This window comes from Typha angustifolia, chromosome 10, assembly GCF_048772165.1.
Source record: "Typha angustifolia cultivar Huaian chromosome 10, ASM4877216v1, whole genome shotgun sequence".
Lineage (NCBI taxonomy): Eukaryota > Viridiplantae > Streptophyta > Magnoliopsida > Poales > Typhaceae > Typha > Typha angustifolia.
In genome coordinates, this window is record NC_133248.1 from 11341301 (window position 1) to 11368950 (window position 27650).

At 39.4% G+C, this 27650-nt stretch overlaps 1 protein-coding gene across 3 annotated transcripts; it reads right to left on the minus strand.

Annotated features, from left to right (window-relative positions):
• Positions 1-277: 277 nt before the first annotated feature.
• Positions 278-27402, minus strand: LOC140769232 (putative callose synthase 8). 3 transcript variants are annotated; one of them, XM_073109874.1, is made up of 41 exons: positions 26983-27401; positions 26215-26315; positions 25782-25852; positions 25586-25667; positions 25372-25482; positions 25062-25181; positions 24827-24919; positions 24650-24741; positions 24388-24514; positions 18841-18978; positions 18684-18760; positions 18512-18587; positions 11858-11959; positions 11656-11773; positions 10570-10898; positions 10331-10383; positions 10193-10253; positions 9279-9360; positions 9142-9191; positions 8947-9033; positions 8689-8823; positions 8501-8595; positions 8349-8433; positions 8109-8269; positions 7861-7984; positions 7654-7748; positions 7439-7574; positions 7191-7342; positions 6295-6401; positions 6082-6180; positions 5910-5978; positions 5539-5722; positions 5356-5467; positions 4364-4483; positions 4178-4293; positions 3996-4079; positions 3658-3770; positions 3356-3585; positions 1230-2078; positions 919-1104; positions 280-843 (listed from the first exon to the last, which is right to left on the minus strand). In XM_073109874.1, the coding sequence occupies exons 1-41, from the start codon at positions 27197-27199 to the stop codon at positions 613-615; spliced, it is 5670 nt and encodes a 1889-aa protein (XP_072965975.1). In that variant the 5' UTR covers positions 27200-27401; the 3' UTR covers positions 280-612. The 3 variants fall into 3 exon arrangements, with proteins under 3 accessions (XP_072965974.1, XP_072965973.1, XP_072965975.1); XM_073109873.1 differs by having other exon boundaries at positions 278-843; positions 3356-3770; positions 27010-27402; XM_073109872.1 differs by having other exon boundaries at positions 279-843; positions 3356-3770; positions 26983-27402.
• Positions 27403-27650: the final 248 nt, after the last annotated feature.

A 27650-nucleotide genomic window follows, 5' to 3' on the forward strand; every position in this document is an offset into this window, starting at 1 on the left:
AGTTCTCGGCTTCCTTCTTATAATGAGGTGCTCTGTTATATACATTTATATACAATAACTGCTTCTTATTTGTTGAGATTTGTATCTCAGATATAAGCGTCAAATTTCAGATGAAGCAAAAGAAGATACAAAGTTAATATACAGCTCTAAATTTGTAAGTCGAGTTGAACTTTTTAGATTTCGGATTATGCTGATTTTTGTTGGTGATACGATGTGATCGTTAGCACCTAATTTTAGCTGTTTTGGGGGTTATGAATTGTGGAAGGGGAAAATAATTCCTCGGACTACTACGTGGAATGTCCTTCAAAACAATGACGATGATATTATTTCCAAAGTAGCAGGCTAGAGCTCCATACTTGATGCCATCCGACACTAACAAGCAACTAAAGACTTCAATTCCATCTCGTGTTGGACAATCATTAAAGTTATAATTGCAGAGGTAAAAGGGGATTCCATCCAGCAAAATTTTCAATATAAATAGGTGAAATCTTCACATCTCTTTCAGAAAGATTGCAACGTTAAAGTAGGGCGGAGATCGATGATATACTTCATTAGTTGTTTTCATTTCAGCAAAGAGACCAACACCTTGAATGCACCACATGAAGCCTCAGATTACCTATATTTGCTCTTCCCTGCAAGAATTGGCTGAATTTGCAATTGCCGGTTAAAAGCCTGGTTGAAAAGAACACGGGTTTGAATGGCCGAGATGACAGGTATCCATGCTAGTGCTGCAATAGGTGCAAAGAGTACCGAACCCATTCCATAGTCATAAGCATGGGCAATGACTTTTATAGGCTCCCATATTCCATATTCTTCTATTTTGGGTCTCAGAACCTGCACAATCTAGAGATAAAAATAATGACAGTAAGCATCAACGAATATCCATTATAAATCAGATGATACCTTATTCAAACTTACCGATAGTAATCCCCAACCAGTTGGTATAAATGCAAAACAGCATATGATCAAGTCCATCGTGGAGAGTTTGCATATGCTTGAAAGAACAATTATACAAGCAATTACTCCCAGAAGTATCAGCAGCTTAAAAAATCTGAATAACAGGTGGTATTTTGCACTCAACCACCGTCGACCCTCATCTACAGCCTGCAGAAAAGTAGTGTAGCTTTCAGTATAGTGAAACTATATGGGTAATATAGCACACTGCAACTACAATCATTTAGTGAAACAAACTGCGTTCAGAATAAAACCTTTTTAATGTATCAACGTACCTTAACCAATGCAACAATGGCAACAATTACAAGCCAGGACAACATATAGACCACAAAGGTTTTATTCTCCTGAGATATGTCTAGGTGATAGACTAGCCCATACTGATAAATGAAGAAGCGTAGTGAAAGAAGTACTTCAAAAATTCGAGAACTCAGTCCTGAATGTCGGAGATGGGCATGTTCTGCGTCCCACCATGATTCCCAGCTCTTATCTGGTAGTACTCCAATACCCCCCTGATTCTTCATCCACCTCTTCCAGTCTTCCCAGTCCTCTACTATTTTCTGCCATCCAAAACCAGAAGGATTAAAAAGAAAAGGTGTGAACAGCCAAGTCAATGCCATAAACCATGACGAGTATGTGATAATTAAATATGCCACTCTGCTCTCATAAGATCTCCTGAACAGATTATACACAACCAGAAGGAAGACTAGTTCAAATCCCTTGACAAAGTGGCTGCGTGAGTACAGTTGATAGTTTTCAGTAAAGCTTGCATGGAAAACCACAAATTTGCGACCTGTTGGTCTATATTTAGCACCACCATGGAGAATTGTTCGACCAAAATAGTGGGCCTTTGTTCCAAGGGAAAATGTGAAAAAAACAGATGCCATCTGCAACTGCATGAGAATAAAGTCATTCAGAGCTGCACGGAATCCCTTCTCCAGACCTAGTTCCATAACCATCGGTAACCCTGTGAGAAGCCCTAATTGGAGGAAAGATTGGGATGCAAGAGCTGTTTCCAGAGATTTCATATTTTGAGCCCGAGCTTCAGTTAAAAGTTCCTTCTCCAATCCACTAAGAATTAAATATAGCTGTCCGTAGAGAAAAACATAAACCCCAAGAATGGATATCTGCAAAAGAATTTACAGCAATTAGCCAACTGAAAACATTAAAATTAAAGATAAATGCCTAGTCTGGTTAGCAAGGAACCACGCATGGAAAATGAAGATAGAAGATAAAAGATAAAACGAAACTTGAGGAAAGATACTAGAACTCTCTAGAAATTATTGCTAGTTATACATAATGTATATAAGAACCTGTACAGAATTAAGTATATCTATCAGTGGACTAAAAAGTCTGTACATTTTGATATTCCACAAGTCTCTGACAAAGTAATTTAGGATTTTAAGAATAAAATGACACTTGAGGAAAGATACTAGAACTCTCCAGAAAATTGTTGCTAGTTATACATAATGTATATAAGAACCTGTATAGAATTAAGCATATCTATCAGTAGACTGAACAGTCTGTACATTATGATATTCCACAAGTCTCTGACAAAGTATTTAAGGATTTTAAGACAAAATGAGACTTGACGAAAGACACTAGAACTCTCTAGAAATCGTTGCTAGTTATAGATAATGTATATAAGAATCTGTGTAGAATTAAGTATATCTATCAATTACATTTTGATATTCCACAAGTCTCTGACAAAGTATTTTATGATTTTAATTTTTGACAACTTCAGTATACCTAAACGTGATCATCAGACGAATCGGATTAGACTTTTTGGGCCAACAGAACTTAAATATTTGTTCACAGCCCAATTCACCAATTATCCTGGCCAGGCTAGAATATTCTAGCCCGTTAATGCCCACTAGCCCATTAGATATTAGACTTGAGTTGGGTATAATAAATCTTATATAATGGGTTAAATATAAAAGATATTATATCTTATTAAGCCGAATTTAATGGGCTTATATGAATACATTTTAGTTATCTTTCATGAAAAATACTTATATATATATATATATATATATAATTTACTAAATATCCAATATGATACTAAAAAAATAATAGAAATATGCATGCATTATAGGTCAGGCCATAGACGAGAGTAATGGATCAAGCTTTTAGGCCGAGCCAAGCGGGCAGTAGCCCATACCGACCACTACCATCTAGGGCTCGGGCCTGAATCAAGTTCGGACCGGGCTTAGACCGATTAAAACCGGGCGAGTTCGGGCTGGATTTGGGCGCGTTGGGCCTAATGATCATGTCTAAGTATACCATCAGTAGACAATCATGTAGATTTAAGGTCCACATCATTGACTTGATATAGAACATTTTGAGGAGCTTAGACACTGACTATTGTGAAATACGCATGTATAGAAAAGAGATTGCTACATACTAGGTTATTGAAGTAAAATCCAACTGTTGTGAAATAGCAAGAAAGCATTCGAAAGAAGTCAAAACGTCGTCCAAGCCTGTAGATATCACGACTCAAAGCTTGTTCACTATTTCCATTAGTTACTTTAGCTTCAAACTTTGATATCTGATTGAGACCAACATCACGCCCTTTGCCAACTTGAATGTACTCATTGTAAGTTATGCATCCCTGACGTAGTGTAGAATTATATCCTGCAATGCCATCCAAATAGAGCCTCTTGACAAAAATTATAATCAAACTTACAAAAAGAATCTTCACTTTACCAGCAAAGACATCCTCGCTCAGATTTATAGTTTTAGATGCTTTGCTTATGCCGCCTCTTGTCAAATGAAACAACCTATCAAAAATATCCGGATGGCCATAATGAAATCGTACCCTGCATATAACAAAATGACCAAATTATGGTTCCGTTTCCATTACTGAGCTTTGTTTACAGCAGTTGTGGACTTGTGGTCAGGTAAAACGTATAAAATATAGAATGAAGAGCTCATTGAACTTCAAGAAATCTTGTTCGTGTAAACCTCGTAATGAGCATGTAGCTTTCTACTCTCATTACTGTTTATCAGAATTAAAAAAAAGTGAACATGCAGCAGGCTTCCACCTGAGAGGATTCGAAAGAAATCTCTGTCCAATGGTGACAAAGCTAGTTTCTTGGTAGGACATAAAGCCAGCGAGAGATGAAACACTGCAATTAGTACCAACCATATGAGAATCATCCAGCTTCTAAAGAAAAACTTTAACATTGACAAGTATTTGAGCATATTCCAGAAGAATAAGCAGAACCTTCCAGTGAATATGTGTTCTCTAAGCCCAAGAATGGTTGGAGCATGCTCGCCATGACGTCTAAGGAACTCTTCAAGAACATTTCTCATTTTATAGGCTTCTTCCAGATAATTGTCCTGAAAATCAAATATATGTCTGTTATACACTGAAGTTCCAGCAATGAACTGAAAAGAAATATAAGCATACCTGGTTCATATCAATTGTCTGAAGTGCATCACCACGAGTGAAAATAATTGCATGGTTTTGGTTCTCAGGCTTCCCTTCTCCAATGATTGGTTCACCAGGTAGCTTAATACGGTATATCTCCTACAGTGCCAGCAGTCCAGCAGCTATAAGCAATCATATGCTGAAGTTCCAGCAGTGAAAATAGCTTCAAATTATATGAAATTAATGATAAATATGCATGTCAATTTGAAATCTTACAGGTTTCATAAAGTAGTAAGCATGCATGAAACTAGATGCATACATTATTATCTACATCATCAAAGTCTTTTCCCACAGTATGAGGTAGGCTAGTGTACAAGTCGAAAGAGCTAATTATAGAAGTGCAAAACTTTTGTGATATTTAATTGTCAATTTTACATACAGCTTTTTGGCCCACTTCGCCTCTCCACCACCTTGGAAAGAGATGTCCTAAAGGTCCTTTTCAAGCTGTTGCCCATTTGCTGCTTTGCTAGTCTGTGTTGGGCTATTAGCCGTTCTATTTCAAGTTAATAAGTCCAATATAGAGGCACCACTCTACAAGATCTAGATATGTTGGTGAGGACCTTTTCTCTTTAGCACAGCTAGCAGTGATATACCAAAAAGTTGCATAAGATGTTTCTCAGAAGCATTTCAAAAGAATGAACAAATAATAAGTTGAATTTAGATTTTAGACAGTGACTAGCTAAAATTCTTTTGTATGATCAAACTTGGAACAATCAACTCAAGGTAAACTGACTGTCACCGTTGGAATTTGCATATATAATTTATACCATTTTGACCAGAATTCTAAATTAAAAAGTAACCACAGAACAGTAAAAATGAAAAATATCCAAGCTCTTCCATTAAGTCCTAACGAAAGAAATAACTTTCCATCCTATTCATGTTTTTACCATCAATGACAAGTGTGAGCTGCAACCAAATGTAAACTACCAGAAGTTATATATTAAGCAACAAAAAGAAAGATCATTCATTACCTGGTCAAGATTGTTTTCTGCTTTAATTAGAACTGAAGAATAAACCTTACGAAGTGAACTGCCCACTATCTCTTCCTTTTCTTCAATATAAGCGATACGCAAAGATGGATACCTTTAGCAAGAAGGCAAGTCAGTCAAAATACACTTCAAAGTGGATAGATTCCATCACCTAGATATCCATACCGTATCATTAGATCAATTATATCCTTAGCACGAGGGTCACCAGAAGATTTTTGAGCTGCAAACTTTTGGCAAGAGATAACGTATGTGAATTTCATATCTGCTAATGCATCTAATTCAGCTGACAATGGTTTTTGACTGTTTTTCTTGTGTCCTCGCTCTATAGCAATGTGTCCTTTGCATATTTCTGGTTATCAGAAAGAACAATTGAGTGGAAGTGGCAACAGATAGGCGAGTAGTACAGTGGAAACACAATGTCCTAGTTAACATTTAAATTAATTGTCTTCAATTTTGTCAATTAAGAAATTGGAAAGGATCATGACTGAAGAGATGATTTCACATTTCATATATATGCAATATGGTTACAGGCTTACCTTGATCACTAGCCCTGTCTAGAAATGCTTGCAGCTTTAATGCCTTCCGATAATACATCATTCCTCGAACTTTACATATAGAAGCAAAAGTGTGTTGCAGAGTTAAACTGTTTGCGACTACAATATCAGAAAATAGAATTTGAAAAATCCAACAAAAACGGTCCACAGTTACCAGTGCGGCTCAAAGTTTGTCCCCGGAAAGAAGCCCAATATCGTTGTTCTTCACTGGTTGCCTTGGGACCAAGTCTTTCCAAAAAATTCTTCCACTCATCTATACTAACCAAGGTATGAAAAGTGAAAAACTATAAATTACAAGAAAAAGAAGAAAAAGAGGAGGAAACAGAAAAGATCAAGAGGAAAACAAATATTTAGTCATCCCAAATACCTGGATATATCTTTTGCATATATGTAAGGATGGATGTTCCATCTTCACTTGAATGAAGATCCTCCTCTGAAAAATTAACTTCTTCCATGAAATATGGAGTCATCACACTAATTTTAGGACAGAGTTAGATCAGGAAATGTCATTAAAAGTCCTTCTCTTATGTGAAAATGAAAACTCAACAGAATAACTAGATAGGAGCACTAATAAATCAGTGTCTTATGTTAAGTTTCTAGATTTCTCGTTTAGTATGTTGCACCCATTCTTCAAGTAAAATTCAACATGCAGAACTAGGATTTTAATGGCAATACATACAATATATTAGGCATGGCGACTATATAAGTTAGCAGGAAGCATAATATGATTTACTTTGATAAATTCCTCAGAATTTATGAATAGTGTAACTGCTACTCTGCTAGTACAGGAAGGATATTAAAACACTGAATCATAGTTAGAAGTATTCACTTAAAACTGATTTTCAAGAGGACATGAGCACAAAAGGCAAAAGATATAAAATAACAAAATTCTGGATAGTTTGAGAAATGAAGTTCACCTTTTGTGTTACACATTAAAAAAGAAATGAAATGTCAATATAGATGTTCGTGAATCTTTTCATTTTTTTTTTTGGAAACAAAAGGCATCACCAAATCTAGATTTCATGGAGCAACAAACACATTAACCAATAATGCTTATCTCTCTGAAGCAATATGCTTGTTTTGTGATCCAATTTAGCAATTTCCAGTCTTCATCAGTTCATTGTAACATTAGTATGATGGCACACCATATGTGCTCTTCCATTAAAGCTTCTTGACAAGAACTGAATTTTTAAGTATGTATCTATGATTCTATGTTGCTCCCATGGCTGCAAAATTTGCCATAACTGAAGCACAAAATGTTACCTAAATGATAACATATTGCGAACTTTAGGAGCAGATGGCATATTCATAAAAAGAGAAGTTGCAAGGAATGAGATGCGCCTTCGAGCCTCTATATTAGTGGGAATATCCATTGCTGTTTCTTTGGCAGTAAGTAATAAGTAAAGACGTTTGACCTGCCACAAAAAAGTGACTACTTATCGTCAGAAAATGAGCCTTATCTCGTAGATATCTAAACTCAGGAAACATTAGATGTCAAAGGAAGGTCGTACCAGTTCCTTTAATGAACCACTATCTGGAAGTGGAAAACGGATAACAGAGTTGGGAACAAGTGAAGCAAACAAGTCCCATGATAAATCATCCTCAATGCGCTTCATTATGTGGGAGTAACTGATCGCATCCAAAACTCTGGAAGAAGTGCAAGATTTTCTAGTTGTAGACACTACTATATGACGTAAAAGAGATTTAGGTTTTATATATAGCTCACCTGTGACCGTCTATCATCATATCTTTGATCACAATTTCAAAGATATCTTGAAGCAAAATGGAAACTTTATTCTTCTGAGCTTGTTCATTATCAAACTTCATGAAGATAAGCCACATTACACACAGTACAAGAGAAATCACTTAGAAGTCAGCAACATATTTATGAGATGAGGTAAAAAAAGGCTGATCAGCTAAGTGTTGTATTTACCAGCAATTGAACAAGCTGGGCAAACTTATCACGTAAACTAGGCAATGCCTTCATCTTAAAATCAACAAGTAGGCTTGAATTTTGGATGCTTGTTTCAACTTTACCAAATATGTCACCTACAACACTGAAAAGTAAGGTATAAAACATCATAATATCTGAATATACAACAAAACTTCCAACTTTGAACTCAAAAATAGATGACCATAATTCAGGAATATGTTGTAGCAAAACGAGACAGCAGAAGATACCTTTTCTCTAGGTCACCAATCACAAGAATCTTAAAGATACTCTTCACTGAATTGTAACACTCTTCAATAGCACAAAGCATGTAGTCATCCTTCTTAATTTTTCGGAGGAGTTGCTCATACTTACCAACAAAAGCCGCTGCCATGTTCACTGCCGTTGAAAACTGGCATATAAAGGACAGTAACATATAAGATGGCATGTGTGTCATGATGACTTCCCAAAATGCAGCAAAAGCTAAATACCTTTGTAGCTAGTAAGAATAAGGGCCACCGAGCAGGGCCACAGCTCAAGTCCAATGATAGAGGCATGGTCATCAATTCCATCTCTCTGTTGTCAACAAGTTAAATTGAAACTTTTCTGCTTGCAGGAGAAAAGGATTTACTACATTAAATACCTGTTGCTTATTAAGTCCTCAGATCGGAAACTGTCGATTATTTGATTCCAAACTAAAGCAAACTTAGTGAGATCATTTCCTTTAACCTTTGAATCCTGAAGTGGAAAAGGTAAAAAGTGGAAAGGCAGTCAGTCACCTTGTCCACTGATAAACCAAGCTTTACTGGAATGCAAAATTGAAACATTCACCTTGAAAATTTTGTTTTCTAAAAAACTTCTCAAAGTCCTCTTTTTTTCTTTTGGTTTTGAATGAGGGACAAGAGAATCATTAAAGGCAGATGGTAATGTATGGAATCTACTTCGCACCATTCCCATTGTCCTTATCTGGATAAAATTAAAAGTCGCACATGTCCTCAAATGTCGAGCAAATTATACACATCTATTTTAAGCTTCCAAGTACATCAAAAAATGAAAAATATAAATAAAGAAGAGGTCATGGCATCTCACTTCTCCAATATGATGAATAATGCCATACATTCCACCGAAAATTGTACAAAATATTGAATACCATATCTGTGTGTCCATGAAATAGACCTGTATCAAGCACAGATAAACAAGCAGTGCACATTAGATTTTAACAATTAAAAGTTTCATGAAAAAAATTATGTTCTCTAAAGTCTAAATACAGCAAAACATCCTCACAAGAAGAATAGGAGCCCATATCGCAAGAATTGCACCAGCGTTGCTTTTGGCTAAAGCAAAAGAAGAATTGAATGTTAATTATAGCTTAGATCATATGATGTATATGTTCACTGCTATACATAAGACATCACAAAAACCTTGTGGAAACAATTCTTGCCAATCATATCCATTTACGTCAACTTTGGTAATTTGCTTTGTGGATTCTACGAGAGGCTTTATCTGCATGAATTAGATGTCCAAGAAGTCAACATGTCAAGAAGAAACAGCAACAATGATAATAAATTCAAGGTGAACCACTGAAGGAGCAAATAGAGAAATAAAAAAAAGGATAATACATCATTTATATATATTAATCAAGATCATATAGCAAGTAAATAAAACATTTCATATTTAATTGCACATTCACAAAAGTGACTTGGTCCACTTATATTGTTTTTCCTAAAAATAAGCAGATCTAGCAACGGAAATATTCCATAGTCACTATTGACATATATAGCATCTGTTATGACCGAGAGATAATATACCACATGTATATGTATATAAGTCTTTTCTTAATAAAAAAAAGGCCAATTATATTGAAAGTTTGAAACATGGCATCTGAGCAGAGGTTCTAAACTCAAATTATATCAGGCTCATCTATTGTTTAAAATATAAAATGTTCACCCATTTAGATAAATTCATTTCTTTGGTTTATCAAAATATCTCAAACTCTAAAGAGAGGAGTATCATGAGAATATAAAATATAAAATTTACTATTATCTAACAGCTTAAGTTTTTACCGTAGTTGGTGTGTTAAAAAGGTAGCAAAGCCACGATAGAACTATTTAGGTTCTTTCACATTAAGAAAAAAACTATATACATGTAAACGCAATATATTATCCCTCGGTCATTAGAAAAAGAGAAGTACAACAAAACTATAACACTATTCTCCTTTTTCTTTTAATAGCAATTTCCTCTTTTAATCTAGTGGAAATTTCCTGTTAGCATGAGCAGTGGACAGTAACATCATTGAGCTGCCATAGTTGTCAGTGCAAAGTACTCAATTGATTACCTCAAAATAGTAACCGAATAAGAATTTGCTTGACAAAAGAATCACCCAGAATATAGTATACCTGTGTAAGGAAAATGTGATTTTAGTGCATCTTACTACTCAGAGGTCAGAACATTAATCATGTAACATTATAATTACTTTAATAAAGACATTAGGCCTTCTTGTGTCCCTCTTCCGACGTATAACTGATTCTGCATTCGAGATTGTCATCAAACCCAACATCATATTAAAGCTTTCATAATTATGGGCCTAGTAAGCATCTTTTCCTTATGTAGCAAAGCAACTTTTCTAAAGTAAAACGTTTAATTGTATAGAATAAAATCTTACAATTTCAATTATCAATTATCCCAATATATAGTGTTTAAAAATGAACTTACTTGGCACCACCATGATAGAACTTTACAAATTCGCCAATTTGAGGTCTCGATGTAGTTGCTAGCTGCAGGAACTAAAAATAATGCCATCCCAATTACGTTACTTGTTAAATACACTGCAACTACGAGCATATACTGGGACAAGCAAAATAGGCCAGCATTGTTATTAGGATATTTTGTTGAACAAACAGAACTTTTCCGAGAACTGGCATAGGAGACTGGAAGAGTGACAGCCCACGCTGCAGCAACAATGAGTTTCACTGCAAATCTTAATTTTTGACTGAAGTTCATGGTGTTCTTTGCTTTCCAAGTAAAAGCAATATCAAGAGTCACTGTATAACAAAAGAGAAGTTTTAGGAAACAAAAAGTAATTATCATACACTACAAGTCCGTTTGGTTTGTGTTCAAGGAGGGTATCTAAACTAGTTCAGAGACCCCTAACCTGATTCAGTTACCAAACATCTTCTTATCTTTTTTATACCTAATTAAGTTCACTCTTCAAAATATTAAGACTAAAGAATAAGACCAACTACTCAAGTTCCAGGTTTAGCCTCAAACCAAACAAACCCTACGAGATTTGGATAAAATGATACAGACAGATCTATCACGCACAACAACCTGCAAGCCAGCTAGAAGTTCATGGTTCAAAGACATGCCTTTTTTAATGCATGATTTAATAACAGCATCACCTTTGAGGATGAACTTAAAAAAGTTATAGTAGAAGATTGAAGTAACAAAAATAGAATGACGCTGAGTTGCTGACAGCTGACTCATGTCAACTGGCATAGCAGCTGTTGAACAAAACCAAGGAAAAGACAACCTAGTAAAGTAATAAAGCAAATAGTGAAGCACAATTCACTTTTCAGTTACTATTTTGACATTAGAATCATTACAGTCATCACCAACTGCTAATAGTAAGAGGTTCTGAAAGATTGGATAGTTTTTCTTTTTTCTGAAAAAAAAAATCATATAAACCCAGTTAATGCTTGAGAAATGTAGTTACTATCTATGTTAGTTAAACAGAAAGAACATGATGTATTTCTCAGAAATAAGAAAATGACCAGGTCAGAATTTTTTTTTGAATCAAACCTTGTATGAGCCTGAGAACTGCATTAGTTATAAAAATGCTCAAAACATCCTCAAAAATTACTGGATCAATCAACTGGAGAGGCATCTCCAAATTGTGCCATGCCATGATTATCATCACCTAAAAAAGCTAAAAAATTTCATTAAGGATCACACTGAGAGAGATTGAATACATATAAAACCATTCAAAGAAAGTGATATTAACCTGGAGAGCTAGTACAAAAAATGTCCACATCCTATCAAAGCTTCTGAAGAGGTGCCAAAATGATCGAATTTCTACAAAGTTTGTCTTTCCCAACCACTCTTGCTGTCAATTCATATTAAAGGAAAAGGCAAAATGAGAATTATGAAATAGTTATGTGAAAAGATCATGTCTGTCTGAATATGTACATATGTACATACACACATATATATGCATATTATAGACACTATTGTTTCTAAAAAAACCCTTTTCTCCTACTTTATTGATCTAATGACTTGGCTTATATAGCCTACAAAATACACTTACAGCATGATGGCCTATTCTCTCATAGGCCCCTATAAAACCAATAATCTCAACACTCCCCCTCAAGATGGGCAATAGATGTCCACTAAACTCATCTTGTCACATCCTCTAGCTAGGTCCAACGAGTTGAGCCCTTTTGTCAGACAATCAGCTGCTTGATCTTTAGTTGAGACATGATCTAGTTCCAGGAGTCCATTGTTCAACTTCTCTTTGATGAAGAACCAATCAATTTCAATATGCTTGGTTCTGTCATGCCGCACTGGGTTGTTGGCGATACTTATGGCTGACTTGTTGTCGCACCACAACTTCATTCTGGCCCTTTGATCCAACCTAAGTTCCACCAATATACCTTTTAGCCACATCAACTCTGCGACTCCTAAAACCATGGCTCTGTACTCCGCCTCTGCTGTTGATCTTGCCACCAAGGACTGTTTCTTGCTCTTCCAAGAGACCAAGTTGCCTCCTACGAAGATGCAATACCTTGTGGTGGATCTCCTATCGTCGGCACAACTTGCCCAATCAGAGTCACAGTAGCCTTCAATGCTCACATGACCATTCTTCTTGAAAACCAATCCCTTTCCAGGGGCACTCTTCAGAGATCTCAGGATTTGATACACATCGTCCATATGACCTTTTGGTGGGTTATGCATGTAGCGACTCACTACACTTACCGCAAACGAGATATCGGGACGAGTATGACTCAAATAGATTAACTTGCCTACCAATCTCTGGTATTTCTCGCGATCAACTGGTTCTCTGGCCTCTGTACTAAGTTTGAACCATTGGTCGATCGGTGTAACCACATATTTGCACCCCAACATTCCTGTTTCAGTAAGGAGTTCCAATGTATACTTCCTTTGGAGAGAACAACCCCTCTGCTCCTCGAGCTATCTCGATCCCAAGGAAGTATCGAAGCGTTCCAAGATCCTTTACCTTGAATTCTTTGCCTAGTCTCACCTTGAGTTGGGCAATCTCCCTCTCATCATCCCCTATGGCAATCATATCATCTACATAGACTACAAGTATGGTAATGTGACCTCCGTTTCGTCGAAAGAATACGGTGTGGTCGGCATTGATCTGTTGATACCCCATACCTACTATAGCTCTCTTGTACCTGTCAAACCAAGCTCGTGGAGACTGCTTTAGCCCATAGAGAGACTTTTTCAACTTGCAGACCTTGCCGACCGTCTTGTCTGTGCCAAATCCTGGTGATATATCCATGTACACCTCTTCCACTAGGTCCCATGAAGAAATGCATTCTTTACATATTGTTGGTGTAGTTGCCACCCACCATTCATTGCCAATGAGATCAATGTCCGAACGGTGCTCATCTTTGCTACAGGTGCAAAGGTCTCATCATAGTCAATACCATAGGTTCTGATCGTACTCTTTTACTACCAAGCGTGCCTTGTAGCGCTCAACCTGCCCATCTGGATTCTACTTCATAGTGAAAACCCACTTGCATTCAACTGCCTTTTTTTCAGATGGTAGTAATACCAACTCCCATGTGCGATTTTTGTCAAGAGCCCTTAGTTCCTCATGCATGGCTGCCTTCCACTTTGGTCTTCTTTTGCTACCTACCAACATTTGAGAATAGAGACAATGTCCAATAATGCAATGAATGCTCCATATGTGGATGAGAGGTTAAAATAATGTTCGAAACGATTAGGAGGATTTCCCGCATTGCTGCGAGAGATCCTCGTTAATGTCGCGGGAAGAGAAGAGGAAGGAATCATATCACCTAAGTCTGTAGTTGATGGTGCAGGTGTCTCAGGATTTGGAGGAGACCGAGACGAGAGACTTAGCACGAGCGGTACTGTAGGTATAGGCACATTCATCTTTCTTCTTCTCTGGTACACTCTCAACTCCCCCTGAGCTTGATTCTCTTCTCCTCTTGTCACCTCTACTTCCAACTCATCCTCACCCACTTCTTTTCTCACAATAGGATCCGATATCATCTCTAACCAAATCGGCCTTTCTCCTTCACTTCTCTCCCCCTTTCGCCTAATTTCTCCATTATTTGGCGAGTCACCAAGGGGTGAGGCTATTCTCGAGGGATAGTACGGCTTAGTTTCATAAAAATTCATATCCATACTCACAAACAATTGCCTCTCTCCTGGGCTCCAGTACACATACCCTTTCTGAGTGGCAGAGTAGCCTACAAAGACACACTTGATTGCCCTAGGATCCAGTTTCCCTACCGTTGGTCTGCTATCTCTCACAAAGCACACACAACCAAACACTTTCAAGGGAAGAACTCCTCCATTATCACCTTTCAACATCTCACAGGGAAAATTCCAATCCAATATCCTCGACTGCCCTAGGATCCAGTTTCCCTACTATTGGTCTGTTATCTCTCACAAAGCACACACAACCGAACACTTTCAAGGGAAAAACTCCTCCATTATCACCTTTCAACATCTCACAGGGGGAATTCCAATCTAATATCCTCAATGGCATCCTGTTGATTAGCTGAGCAGCTGTTAAGATTGCTTGCCCCCATAGATAGTTTGGAGCATTCATTGAGATCATCATGAACTGAGCCACCTCTAACAAGTGTCTGTTCTTACGTTCTGCTACCCCATTCTGTGCTGGTGTATATGCACAAGTAGTCTGATGTTGTATCCCTTGTGCAGATAAGTACTCCCCAAACACTCTGTTGATATTCTCTGTCCCATTGTCGGATCTAAGTTCCTTAACCACTACACCGTGTTGGGTCTGTACTGCCTTGTGAAAGTCTTTGAAACATGCAAGTATATCGCTCTTGTTCTTCATCAAATACAGCCAAGTAACTTGAGAAAAGCAATCAATGAAGGTCACAAATATCTATAACCATTGATTGTATTTGCCGAACAAGGCCCCTATATATCAGAGTGAATAAGATCAAAAACCCCAGAACTCCTATTCCCAGAGCTATGATAAGAACTTCTGGTATGTTTTCCTAACTCACAAGCATCACAGACTACCTTTTTTTTATTTGCCCTTTCATATAATGAAGGATACAATAGACTCAAAACAGAAAAGGAAATATGACCCATACGCCGATGGTGCTGTAGAAACACCTCCTCTATAGTCATCCCAAAACCTCCTACTCCAGCCCCCTCTACCACAGATGTCAGTGCTGAATCCAAACCTCCTCTATCCATGTACCACAATCCTCTATGCCACGTGCCAGTCCCAAGTCTCCGGCTCGTCTTCTTCTGCATGAAGATCACCTTAGGAATATCAAAGGAAACAACACAATTTAGTTGGAGGATTATAGCACTGATAGACAAAAGATTTACTGGAAATGAGGGAGCATGTAATACATTAGACAAGGTCACTAAATCGGTATATTTAACAATACCCTTACCAACCACCGGCTGGGCTGTACCATCTGCGGTCTGAATGCTCTCTAGAGGGGTCAAGTGAGTATAAGACGTGAACTCACTAGAGGCCCCTGTCACATGTCTAGATGCACCAGAATCTATGATCCAATCTAGTGATCTCATGGGAGGTATAGAGGCAAGAGCATGTGAAGTACCTGTGGCAAAATGAGCAAAGGTAGCAACGTTACCCTTGGGGTCAGATGTGGATGTCTCCTTCCTTCCTCCATCTCCTGCTGTTTCTTGAGCATCTCGAACAACTCGTGCTCCTCCTTGGTGAAGCATGTCTCCTCCTCACCATGTGGGTCTACCATCAGATGTGCCTGATAGCCCCTACCTCTGCCTCCTCTACGGCCTCCACGTCCACAGCCACGACTAGACTGCCATCTCCCACTTGTCTCTCTCTCCCTCGGTGGCTTCGGACATGCCTTGCTAAGGTGTCCCACTTCTCCACAGTTGTAGCACTTACGAGTCTCCCCCTGTGCACTTGTCATACTTGAGTTCACAATAGCTAATGCTAATCGAGCACCTGAAAGTCCACCTGGCTCAGAATGCAAGCCTCATACGACTCTCCTCCTGTATCATCGCAGAGATGGCCTCATCCAATGAAGGGATCTTCGTCTGGGCTAGAAGGACTGATCTCCTCTGATCAAAGGCCAGATTCAGATGAGCCAAGAACTGCATAGTCCTCATCTGTGCATTGAACTCCCCCTCTTGCATTCCGAATCACTACAACTTGACACAAGTGAGAAATGATCAAGATCTTGCCACTACTGCTCCAACTCCATAGAGTACTCCTGAATAGATTTATCACCCTGCACCACCGCCTCTATGTCGCGCTGAATCTGGAACACCCTCATGTGGTTCTCGGCTCCAGCATAGGTCCTCTTCAGCTTCGCCCAGATATCCACTACCTTTTGAATGCCATCCACTAATGAAGCAATCTTTGGAACCATTGAGTTCAGTAGCCAGGTGTACAGCAAGGCATGTATGGTCCTCCACTCATCCGCCTCAGCATTGTCACTTGCTGGCTCAGCCTTGACTCCTGTCAGGTATCCATCTAGTCTCTTCCCTACTAGAGCTGCCTCAACCCAACACGAGGAGGAAGATTTAGTCTCATAAGCTGTGGATGTGCCAGCATCGACCCCTCGCCTTGTTGACCTAACACTAGAAGCAAGGTCTTAAGTTCAGTCTCACTCAACTTCTTCATAATATCCTCCATCAATCAATCTCAAGGATCCAAGCCTAGGCCACACAGATCATCACAACTTCCTTCTTTTTCCTTTTTTTTTCCTCCCTCGGTCCACTATTTTCTTCTTTCTTGCTCTACTAATTTTTGCTTTTTTCAAAGGGGGAAATGTGAAATGTGGTCTACTCCTCCGGACTCCACAAGCTCATAAACAGGGGTTTAGGATTCCTGTCGTGTCTACCCAGCCCCTCCTCCTTTTTCCTCCGGCTCACCTCAGCCACCACCTGCTCATCCACCTCGTCATCATTTTCTTTCTTCTCTTCGGGTTCGACGACTACTGGAATCTTCTCGATTTCTAGCTCGGATCTTCTAGAATCTTCTCCTCCAGCTCCTCCGGCTTCTAGAACCTTCTCCTCCTGTCAAATCCGGCTTTGCGTCTTCTAGAACCTTCTCCTCCGCCTCAATCTCCGCAGGGTTGAAAACCCCCTTTGCCCTTTTGCTCCGCGCTCGCAAGGTGTTCATCAAAGGCCTCGATCACGTGGTGGATTAGCTCGCGATCAAGGGAGCAATCCCACTGCGACCAAAAGCTCGTGGAGGAGCGAGGGAGGGAGGAGCGAAGGGGAGCCCAGCGGCAGATCAGGTCTGCGCCTGCAATCCCCTTTCCTGTTTTTTTTTTTCTTTTCTTTTTCAATTGGGGCTAACCTAACATGGCTCTGATACCATATTGTTTCTAAAAAACCCTTTTCTCCTACTTTATTGATCTAATGACTTGGCTTATATAGCTTACAAAATACACTTACAACATGATGGCCTATTCTCTCATAGGCCCCTATAAAATCAATAATCTCAACAGACACATATACAGCTAAAAGATCTACCGAGTTCTTGCATGGATCCTTATCAACAATGATTTCCGGTTACCCTTTAGTACTAAATGGATGATGGTTGTTATGCTGTAATTGTTAAAATGCATGCTCAAACATTTTTTAGATACTTCAGTTGAAAGGAAATATAAAACTAAATAGCATTCTAATTGAAGTTTCAGCGTGGTGTCAGCAAACAGTAACTCTATCACTGTTTCCGACCTAGTGAGGTTTAATTATTATGGCATATGGCTATAATATTCATGCAATTATTTGATGAGAACTACAACCAAGATGTTGTTGAATGATAGAATTTGATCACAGGATAAGCAAAATAATTTTCAAAAACATAGTTTTAGAAAGCAGTATGTGCAGCTGCATATACTGCTTTTTAAAACTTCATTTTGGTAGGTTGACATCCTGTAACAGTTGGCCTCATAATATGTTTTATACTTCCACATAGTCTATAGGTAGTTAAGCTCGCACATCAAAATCTTATTGGGACAATGAGTGTCATCGACATTGACGACTGTGATCTCTTAACATTTTATTCCAAGGCGTCAGAACAATAGGCAATAAGCATCACAAGTGAAACTGTGAAAGTAAATGAGCAAATCGGATTTTACTAGGAACTAACTAATCTAGCATTTATTGAATGATCTCAGAGGAAAGTTTGTGGCCTTATGTTCCTTTGTCAGTTGTCACCAATTTTACAGAAAGAAAACATAATGAATTATGAACGGATAACAAGCTTTATAAAATATTACAGCAACAAAACCTCAGGACACCAAAAACCAATTTGCAACAACTACAGCAAAACACATAGCCTTATGTCATGGACTCCCAAGCAAAGTAAGAAGAAGATACTCAGTGAAAAGTACACATAAGGAAAAGAGTTAACCATATGTAATTGCAAACGGAACATGATAAAAAAGACCTCAGAGGAAGATGATGTGCAAAAGAAGTCATTGTCAAGACGCATGGGCCAACCAATCTTGAAACAATCATTCGACCTATACAAGTTGAAGAGAATTTAAAGTAAAGTTGAGCAACACAACTTGACATGAGAAAATATGTGCAAGATAAATAAATAAAAAGTTATTCCTGACCAGAAAAATTCATTCAGATCATCGTAATTTCTCCACATAGAATGATCAGAAACCCCATTTCTGTTCTTTTGAGCTTCCTTCATAACACCAACAAAAGAACAATAGTAGTAGTACTTGGATGATAAGAAAGAATGTGATGTATAGAGAAGTGAAATACCTCATATATGACATCGTATATTGGGATAATTACATTCTGAAGAAAGGATTCACATTCTCCTCCATATGCTGGTAGAACCTTTTCTCCAGTATTTAAGCTAACAGCACCAGACAGCACTCCATATAACTCATATGCCATCTGAAATAAGAGGTCATACTTATCAAAGAATAGAAGCAAAATAGGAATAAAATTCACTGAATCCAAAAAGAACAGGTCTATGATACAGTATTTGGCACTGCCACAACAGGTATATTTATGGAAGCAAAGCAACTTGCTTAGTCCTCAAGCACAGTAGTGTCAATACTGAGATTTATCATTTGATGGGAGCTATACCAGTTTGCTTAAGTTGGAAGTTCACTTATGCGATGTATTAGTTTTTCTCAATCCAATTCAGCATCCTAACCATCTATTTATTTATGTTTCTCAACAAAATTTATTCTTTGTCCAGATTAACACTACCATGCTATTGATCTACAAAATGACCTCTTACCATGCCATTGATCTACAAAAGTGGCGTTTCCAGTCGGATGTTTTAATAAAAGAAATAATAGGGCCCAATGAAGAATATGGAAACAATATATGCGATGATGTAACTACTAACATCTTCTAAAGAAGAAAAGGGAAAAAAGGTACCAGTAAAGTAAGATGGAAACTTACATACTAACAAGATGCACTATAGTGTGGAATACCTAATAAACTAATAATAATTACTGTTATATTACTTCACAGCAATGTATGCATACAAGAGAAGCACATGAAGGCAATACAATCAAGGCACATCTGATCACGTCAAATAATTTGTGCCCGTGTAAATCCATTGGAAGTGGAAGACATCACATTCTAACAAAAGGTTGATTAAGTCAAAATTTTAATAACAAAGTAGCTACTAATCATCTTTAGCATCTCACCTTCAATAGTGCTCAAGCCCCAAAATTTGTGCCCTTCCATTCTCTATATTTTTCTTGACAACGAGGACACAAATTTCAGATAGACAACAACATTCCTTGTCTATATGGTAGGCAAGTACTTAAGCAATATGAACTGAAGTGCCCACCTAGGCAGTCAATCGGGTTGACACTTTGTGGTACGTACTAATGTAATTTTGTGGGTTTTGTTGTGGAACTATCTTAGATATATTTAATTTTAGGGTTTTGTTGTGAACCAACTTGGGAGGGGTCTGGGGTCTAGTTGGTTTAGTCATGAGTCTATTTCTATTTCTGCACTTGGTTTAGTCGAGTAATGTATCTCACTACTTAGTGGGTTGGGTTTGAGTCCAGTCTAATTCATTTCAACTTTTACTTGGAGGGCAAGTCACCTAAGTATGGGTAGCCATTATATGAGGTGTGGTAAGCACCCAAGGAAGGATGAACACAATAACCCTAATTCCCTCCCTCCTCCTCCTCTCTCTCTCTCTCTCAACCCTCCTAAACAACTGGCAACGCCCATACCGAGGCCAGCAGTAGCATTGTAGCTTCCTCTCGGCTAAACCCCCTTTCTCACCACTGTCTTCTTCTTCCCTACTCTCTCTCTCTCTCTCTCCCTCTCTCTCTCCCTCTCTCTCTCTCTCTTCTCATCTCATCTCATCTCAACCCTATTAGCCCACTCCAATCCCACCAGCTCATCGAGCTAGTTGCACCCCTAATCACTACCCAACAATAGCCCTATCCATCTCCCTACCACATTGCAACCACCGCAGCCCAACTTCACTAGCCAGCTCACACACAAACTTCCCCACATCGAGCCTCACTCGGTCACCTCCATCAACCCTCACCATAGCCCATATCAAAGCTAGCTTTACCTCCAAGCCTAGCTCACCTCCATCAGCTCCCACCTCAGCCCACAATAGTGGTATTGCAGCCCTTCCTCAACCCATGGCGACCACAAGATCAACGACAGAGGCACCACTTGAGGGGAACTCTCAACCAGCGGTGCTATTCAGGTGGAGGCCGAGGGGTTCTCAAGCGCGCTGAGCATGCCACCGACAGCAGGAGCTCCCCAGCAAGAGCCTCTCACTACCCTTCTTCTCCAAAAGTTGCTAGAGCTACAAGAAGAGATGAGAGGATAAAGGGCGGATTTGAAATCATTGACTCTCGACGGCCAACGGAAGGATCAGCGCCAGCCGCTAGAACCACCATTGTCCCAGCAACGGCATGGGTGGCTTCTCTCTCTACAAGCCCCTTCCTCCCTCACCCACCTAGCATGAGAGCTCAACATCCAGCCACCTACAGCTTGGAGAAGGGGGAATCGAGCAGGAGAGCCGGCAGACTGCCAAGTCTACAGTTGCACTCATTTAGCTCAGATAGCTTCTCGTCAAAGCCAACCCAAGCTTGGGCGGCTGCCGACAACGGCGAGCTACTTCTTCTGTAACCCCTAGGCCTAGGGCTTCCCTTCACACTCTCCACAGCAAAGAAAGATGCTGGGCCTACCCATGGGCCCCCTCATAAGCGAGGACACGGCGAAACCAGTCACCGACCTACCACCTCCTTCCGCCTTCACTTGGACTGCTATAGAGAGGCCGAGGGACCCACCACTACCTCCACTAGATCCTAGGGTCCATCCTCAAGCTCCCTATGAACCGGAAAGGGAGGGAATGGATCACAGGCCCAACTGGAATCAAAGAGAGGACATCGCCACGGCTGCCCCTTGGCTGAACCAAGAGGACTTCGTGTTACATCGTGATAGGGATGATCGGAGGCATCGTAATAGGGGGTGCAAATTCTCCATCCACTCATGATCAAATCGAAAATGGCATATGACACTAACCACGACAATGGCATCCGTGAGCGCACTACACGACTCAACTTTCCAATGTTCAAAAAAGATAACCCGTTAGATTGAATTTTTTGAGCTGAGCAATTCTTTGAGTACCAAGACACAGCAGAAGATGTCAATGTGTTGTTAGCTTCCATTCAAAGGGGTTGCCTTCTATTGGTACTAGTCGACCACTGGATTGAGATTGTGTCAGGGGCCAATCGGCTAACATTCGGCCCTACCAATACCCACATGTGCAAAAAGAGATCTCGAGGCTGATCATTGAGATGTTGGAGGAAGTCATCATCGAGCTGAGCCAGAGTGCATATTCTTCACCGGCCCTATTGGTGAAGAATGACTGGAGTTAGCGTTTCTGCATGAACTACAATACGTTGAATGTCATCACCATCAAGGACCGATACCTCATATTGATCATCGAGGAGATGCTGGACGATCTAACAGGGACATCCTATTTAGCAAGCTTGACCTCTGTGTAGGGTACCATCAGATTCGAGTTCGGGCAGAGGATGTTTATAAGACAACATTTTGAATTCATGACGGGTAGTACGAGTTCCGAGTCACACCGTTTAGGTTGACGAACACATCGACGACGTTCTAGGGTTTAGTAAAAGACATATTCCGACCACTCCTCCGGCGGTATGTGTTAATATTCTTTGATAACATTCTTATGTACAGCAGAACTTGGTTGGATCACATAGAGCACTTGCGAGTTGTGCTAAACTTGTTAGCCAAGCATTTCATGAAGGTGAAGCAGAGCAACTGCCTGCGGGGAGAGCGCTCGATACAATACCTCGGTCACATTATTTTAGCCAAAGGGGTGGCAATTGACCCGAGCAAGGTTGCTTGCATGATCGGTTGGCCACGACCGAGGACTATCCAAGAGCTACACAACTTCCTTGGCTTGACGAGCTACTACTGCCAATTTGTGGCAGGATACGGCAAAACAGCAGCCCCGCTCACATCATTGCTAAGGACGGATGCCTTTGAATGGTCTAAAGAGGCGACACGGGCCTTCGAAGAACTAAAGGCCGCTATGACCATCACCTCTATGTTAGCATTGCCCGCACACAGCAGTTCATGGTGGAGTGTGGCACCTCCTGGGTAGGGATTAGTGCTGTCCTTATGCAGAAAGGAAGACCTATAACTTATTTCAGCAATGCCTTATTAGGGAGATCACAACAAGTATCCACTTACGAGCATAAGATGCTCACCATTCTGCATACAGTAACCAAGTAGTAGCCATTCTAATTAGACGATAGTTCATGATTCGAACAGATTAGCGAAGCCTCCCCTATTTCATGAGTCAACGTATATATACCCCTGCATAGCAAAAATGGGTTACCAAACTATTGGAATATGATTATGAGTTATAGTACAAGAACGGGACAGAGAATAAGACAGCAAATGCACTATCCCGGCAGCCCACCAGCGGAATTAGCACCTATATCGATGCTAAGTTTTTCATTTCTCGAGGACCTCTAGAGAGCAGATACAGTTGACCCTGAGGTATTGAGGTTGTTGCAAGAGCTGCGGACAACCCAATGAGCTACCCCAAGCTCGAGGCTACGACGAACTACTACTGAACAGAGGGAGCATCCAGGTGCCCATAGACGATAAGTTGTGAGCTAGACTTATGGACTATTTTCTTTCCATTCTAGAGGTCAAGCATGAGGGCATACTTAGGACCTACAAACTGCTTTCGCAAAGCTGTACGAAAGGGATGAAGAAGGCGGTGATAAAGTACATAAAGATATGCGAGGTGTGCCAACAAGTAACAATTGACTCCCTCATAACAGCAAGATAACTACAGCCTTTACCGATCTCAGAGCGAGTTTGAGAGGATATCTCCATGGATTTCATTGAGAAGCTACCAGTAGTGCCGAGGTATTCTATCATATTTATGGTGATAGACAGGATGAGCAATTCACTTCTCAGTCCTAACGCACCTATTTTCAGCAAGGACCATAGCAGAGGTGTTTGTACGCATTGGCAAGCTACACAGCATGCCATGTTCCATAGTCTCAAACAAAGATCAGGTCTTCATTAGTGACATTTAAACGGAGTACTTCACATTATAGGAGACCCGGTTAGACATTGGTTCGACCTACCACCCACAACCTGATGGCTAAACCAAGGTAGTGAACAGGGGCATCGAGTAGTACCTTTGCTGCTTTGTGAGAGAGCGCCCCAGTATATGACTCAATTATCTACCATAGGTAGAATGGTCCTACAACATTATCTTTCACACTAACATTTAGATGACTTCCTTTGACGCAGTATACGGTAGGCCACCACCGACTCTGTGAACCTATGACCCTATAGCATCTTCAATGTGGAGCGAGACGAACCTCGAGCTGACGGATAGAGATGCCACCTTGAGGAGGCTGAGGACCCACATGGCGGAGGCACAGAATAGCATGGAGCAGATCTACGATCGCAAGCATCGTGAGCAGGAGTTCGCAATTGGTGATCTAATATTCATGTGTGCTCATCCATATCGGGAGGTGACTTTGAGGCCAATGTACAACCAAAAACCTAGTATGGAAGTATGCCAAGCTATCTCATTTTACACCTTAATCTTCCATGTCAAAAGCATGAGAGCAACAATAATTAGTTTATAATCATAAATGAGATAATTAACAAGATAAAATGTACAAAATTTGTTTGTCTAGCCTCTAAATAATATAGTAATTTTTGGAGGCAAGAATATGAAATTTAAACAAAGAAAGTTGCAATAAAGTACGTCATGCAAACAAGAATACAAAATATACATACGTTATGAAATATGTAACACAGACACTCTGGCATTAGTCGTAAGTTTGAAGCTTCTCCCCAAATAAGAAGATAAAGAGAAGAATATAAAATTTTGTATTGCTGCACTTCTTGCTTCACCGATGGTAACCTGCAGGGTCAAGAAGCACAATAAGCTAGAACAAAGTAGACTCTCCATATTATGGAGGTAATCATTCATACAACTATTATAGAACTATATATATTTGTACAACTCATGACATGACAAGTGTGGCAAAAAACTCACCAGATGTTGCTTTTCCGGCCCAAAAATTTGCACCAGGTCACGTAATTTTTAAATAATTTTCCCATCAGTTCATTTACAACTCTATCATCAAGCTGACAAAAAGTGTTCAAATCGATTGCTTTAGATTTCAGTCAAAGTGAAATAACTTGACAAAACTCTACTTCCAATAGGTGTTACCTTTGACATAGAGGTAGGCTTTGGATTTAGTCTGCTCTGTATGTTAGCAAGCAGTAAAATTATATGCTCCCTCTGATTAGCAACATTTCCTTTCTAGGAACAAAAAAATAATCACAGTTTCAATCAACTTCCTAACTCAGTGACGCAATATGAAGGAAAAGAAAAAAGAAATATATCTAATATCCATATAAAATTGGTATGTACATAATATACAAGATTGCAGTTTGCAGTTCACCTGAAATCCAAACCAACTTTCCAGCCATTCAAGTAAATCTGCATGCGTGCTTGTTTTGTGACTACTATTAGCTAATGGAAGACCTCGAACATTACAAACAGCAGAAACTGCAGCTTTGATCTGTTTATCATATTTAGAAATTACAAGTAAATTCTGGAACTAAATATTCTTGTGTGATTTCAATGGTTTTCAATTAGCAACTTAATATCCAATGATGTACACTTTATACTACAACCAAATTGGGCATACGAATGATCAACAATAAGATAATTTATTAAGAGGTATTCCAAAAAAAAGAAAATCATCAAACCTCTGGAAAAAGCATAATCACTTGCTGACCTCCTCTAGGATGAAGTGGAAGAATATTGTACGGACCATATAAACCTGAATTTTCTTTGTTGTTCTCACCAGAAGCAAGAATCTGTTAATTTGACAGAAGAATAATAAGTATAAAAGAAAGCTGCACACTCTACAGATCAAAAAGGTCTTTTTATATTTAACAAATACAAAGATATCTCAGTAACCTCAGGACCAGTTCCAGCTAGAACTGCCTTCAGTACTTCAAACAGCACAGATGCAGTTTCAGGTGTGTATGCTAGCTTCTTTCTGTAGACAACTCAAAATAAGAAACAGCTAGAGGAACATCATCAGAAAACTGCACAGGCAAATAGCCCTAATAACTAACTATGATCATCAGAGATGCAAGTAGAAAAGGCATACTTGTCATAGAATGATTTCAACTCCCGAGCATCACTTTTTTCCTTCCGCTTCATGATAGTGATATTGTCATCCTATGAGATACAAAACAAACATGAGCCAGAGAAAATATTGATAAAAAACAAGTTGGTATAAAAAAATTGCCACAAACATCATGCTCAAGCAAGAAGATGCATAAACCCCAAGATTCTCCACAATATTGCTTAAAGCTAGACAAGTTTTATATTTGCCCAATCACATCAGACATGTCATTGTTTATGCCATGTCCATACATGTATAAGAGGAAAGTAAGAGAGCAAGGGTATGTCCAACAAGAATCTTCACATAGCTAAATATGTAATTGAAACAAGATATGTCCCAACACCTGCAGAAGCCTGTAATACACAGAAAAGAATATATATTTGACAGCAAATTTGTCGTGGTAATATATGAGCACCTTTTCAAGTCGCTGAAGAAGTGCAGTTTTAAATTGTCGGACACCCCTACCGCTCGAATGGGGATCCAACAAGTGTGCTTTTTCAAAAGCATGGAAGCGACCTATTGAAGAGAGTATTTACATTAGATGAATAAATGAACTAAGACCAAACAAATATAGCATGGGTAATTACATGATTATCATACTGAAATATCTTAATAGAACTTTTGTTATCAAAACAGCTATTTTCATCAAGGACTGAAGCACATGATTCAAGATATTTTTCAAGCTTAATTTTTTTATTTCCAAATTAACCATTTTCTTTTCCAAAGCAAGCAACCACTTTGCAACTATCATACTATCATCTAATTTGATCAATTGTCACCCTTTATAGACTATAATGCAGTGGATGAAGAAGAGTTGGAACCAGCGTCCACAGGCTTTGATGGGAAATATATTTTTCTTCCTTTCATAATCCCTCGTCTTAGGTTCTCTTGCCCAATATTTAGGATTGGTCTTCTGAGCCCAATGATCCGAGTCCTTGATTAGAGAAACCAGTTGCTGCAGAGACTCGCATAGTCGCATTTCATCTAAAAATAATTTTACTGGCTTCAAACCCCTATTAAAATACATTAATAGACTAATCTTGATATCTCGAGGGATACAAATCTCTTTACTAACCCATGTAACTCATCTTACCTCATACCACTACTAAAACTAGAAAGAAGAATGCAGAACCATCCCTAGTAACAAGATCGAAAGAAATGACAACAAATCTAATCCACTTACAGATGTAGGCCACGCGAGGCGACTCACTCTCGATCTGGTTGGCGACGCGGAGGAAGGGCCGGATCCCGGACACGAGCGTCGAAGGCAGCTTCTCGCTGTCGAATGGCTCCGCCACGTATCCGAGATCGCTCGTCGACGTCGACGGATGCCACGGAGAAGGCGTGGAGGAGGCACGGATCGGAAACTGGAAGGCGTCTTCGGGAACGATCTCCGCCATTGTTGAGGTGTGCGAGGTCCGGAATGGAGAGAATACGCCTCGTGGGGTTTTCTTCTACCAATCCCCATGCCTCTCTTTTTAAACTAAATCTCGAGAGCGCCTTTTCTTTTGCTTTTGCGATGAGTGGGGAGTTCTTTTGCTTTTGCTTTTTCTCTTTGCTTCTTGCTCTCGGGGGGAAGAAGGGAAGAGGAAGAGAGATTGGAGGAGAGGAACGGCTTTTTGAACTGGAGATTTGTTTAATAAAAAATGTTTAAAGGGTAGAATCGTAAAATTCGTACTAATGAATATACCTGCTGTGAATGTTGTCGCAGTATCTCAAAGATATTAAAAAAAGTGTTCTTTTTTACTATTCAACCCCTCCTTTTTCCATTATTGCTGATACGGACCTTTATTTTTTGTTGTCTATCTAAATTAACACCTCTTTCTACCAACTATTATTCAAAGACCCTCC

Coding starts and splice junctions, on each gene's coding strand:
- LOC140769232 (XM_073109872.1), bottom strand. CDS start 27,199: ATGGCGGAGATCGTTCCCGAAGACGCCTTCCAGTTTCCGATCCGTGCC. Junction 7,985..8,108: donor ATTGGTGACCTAGAGAAAAG/GTATCTTCTGCT, acceptor CTTACTTTTCAG/TGTTGTAGGTGACATATTTG. Junction 2,079..3,355: donor GATTTTACTTCAATAACCTA/GTATGTAGCAAT, acceptor ATTCTTTTGCAG/ATATCCATTCTTGGGGTTTA.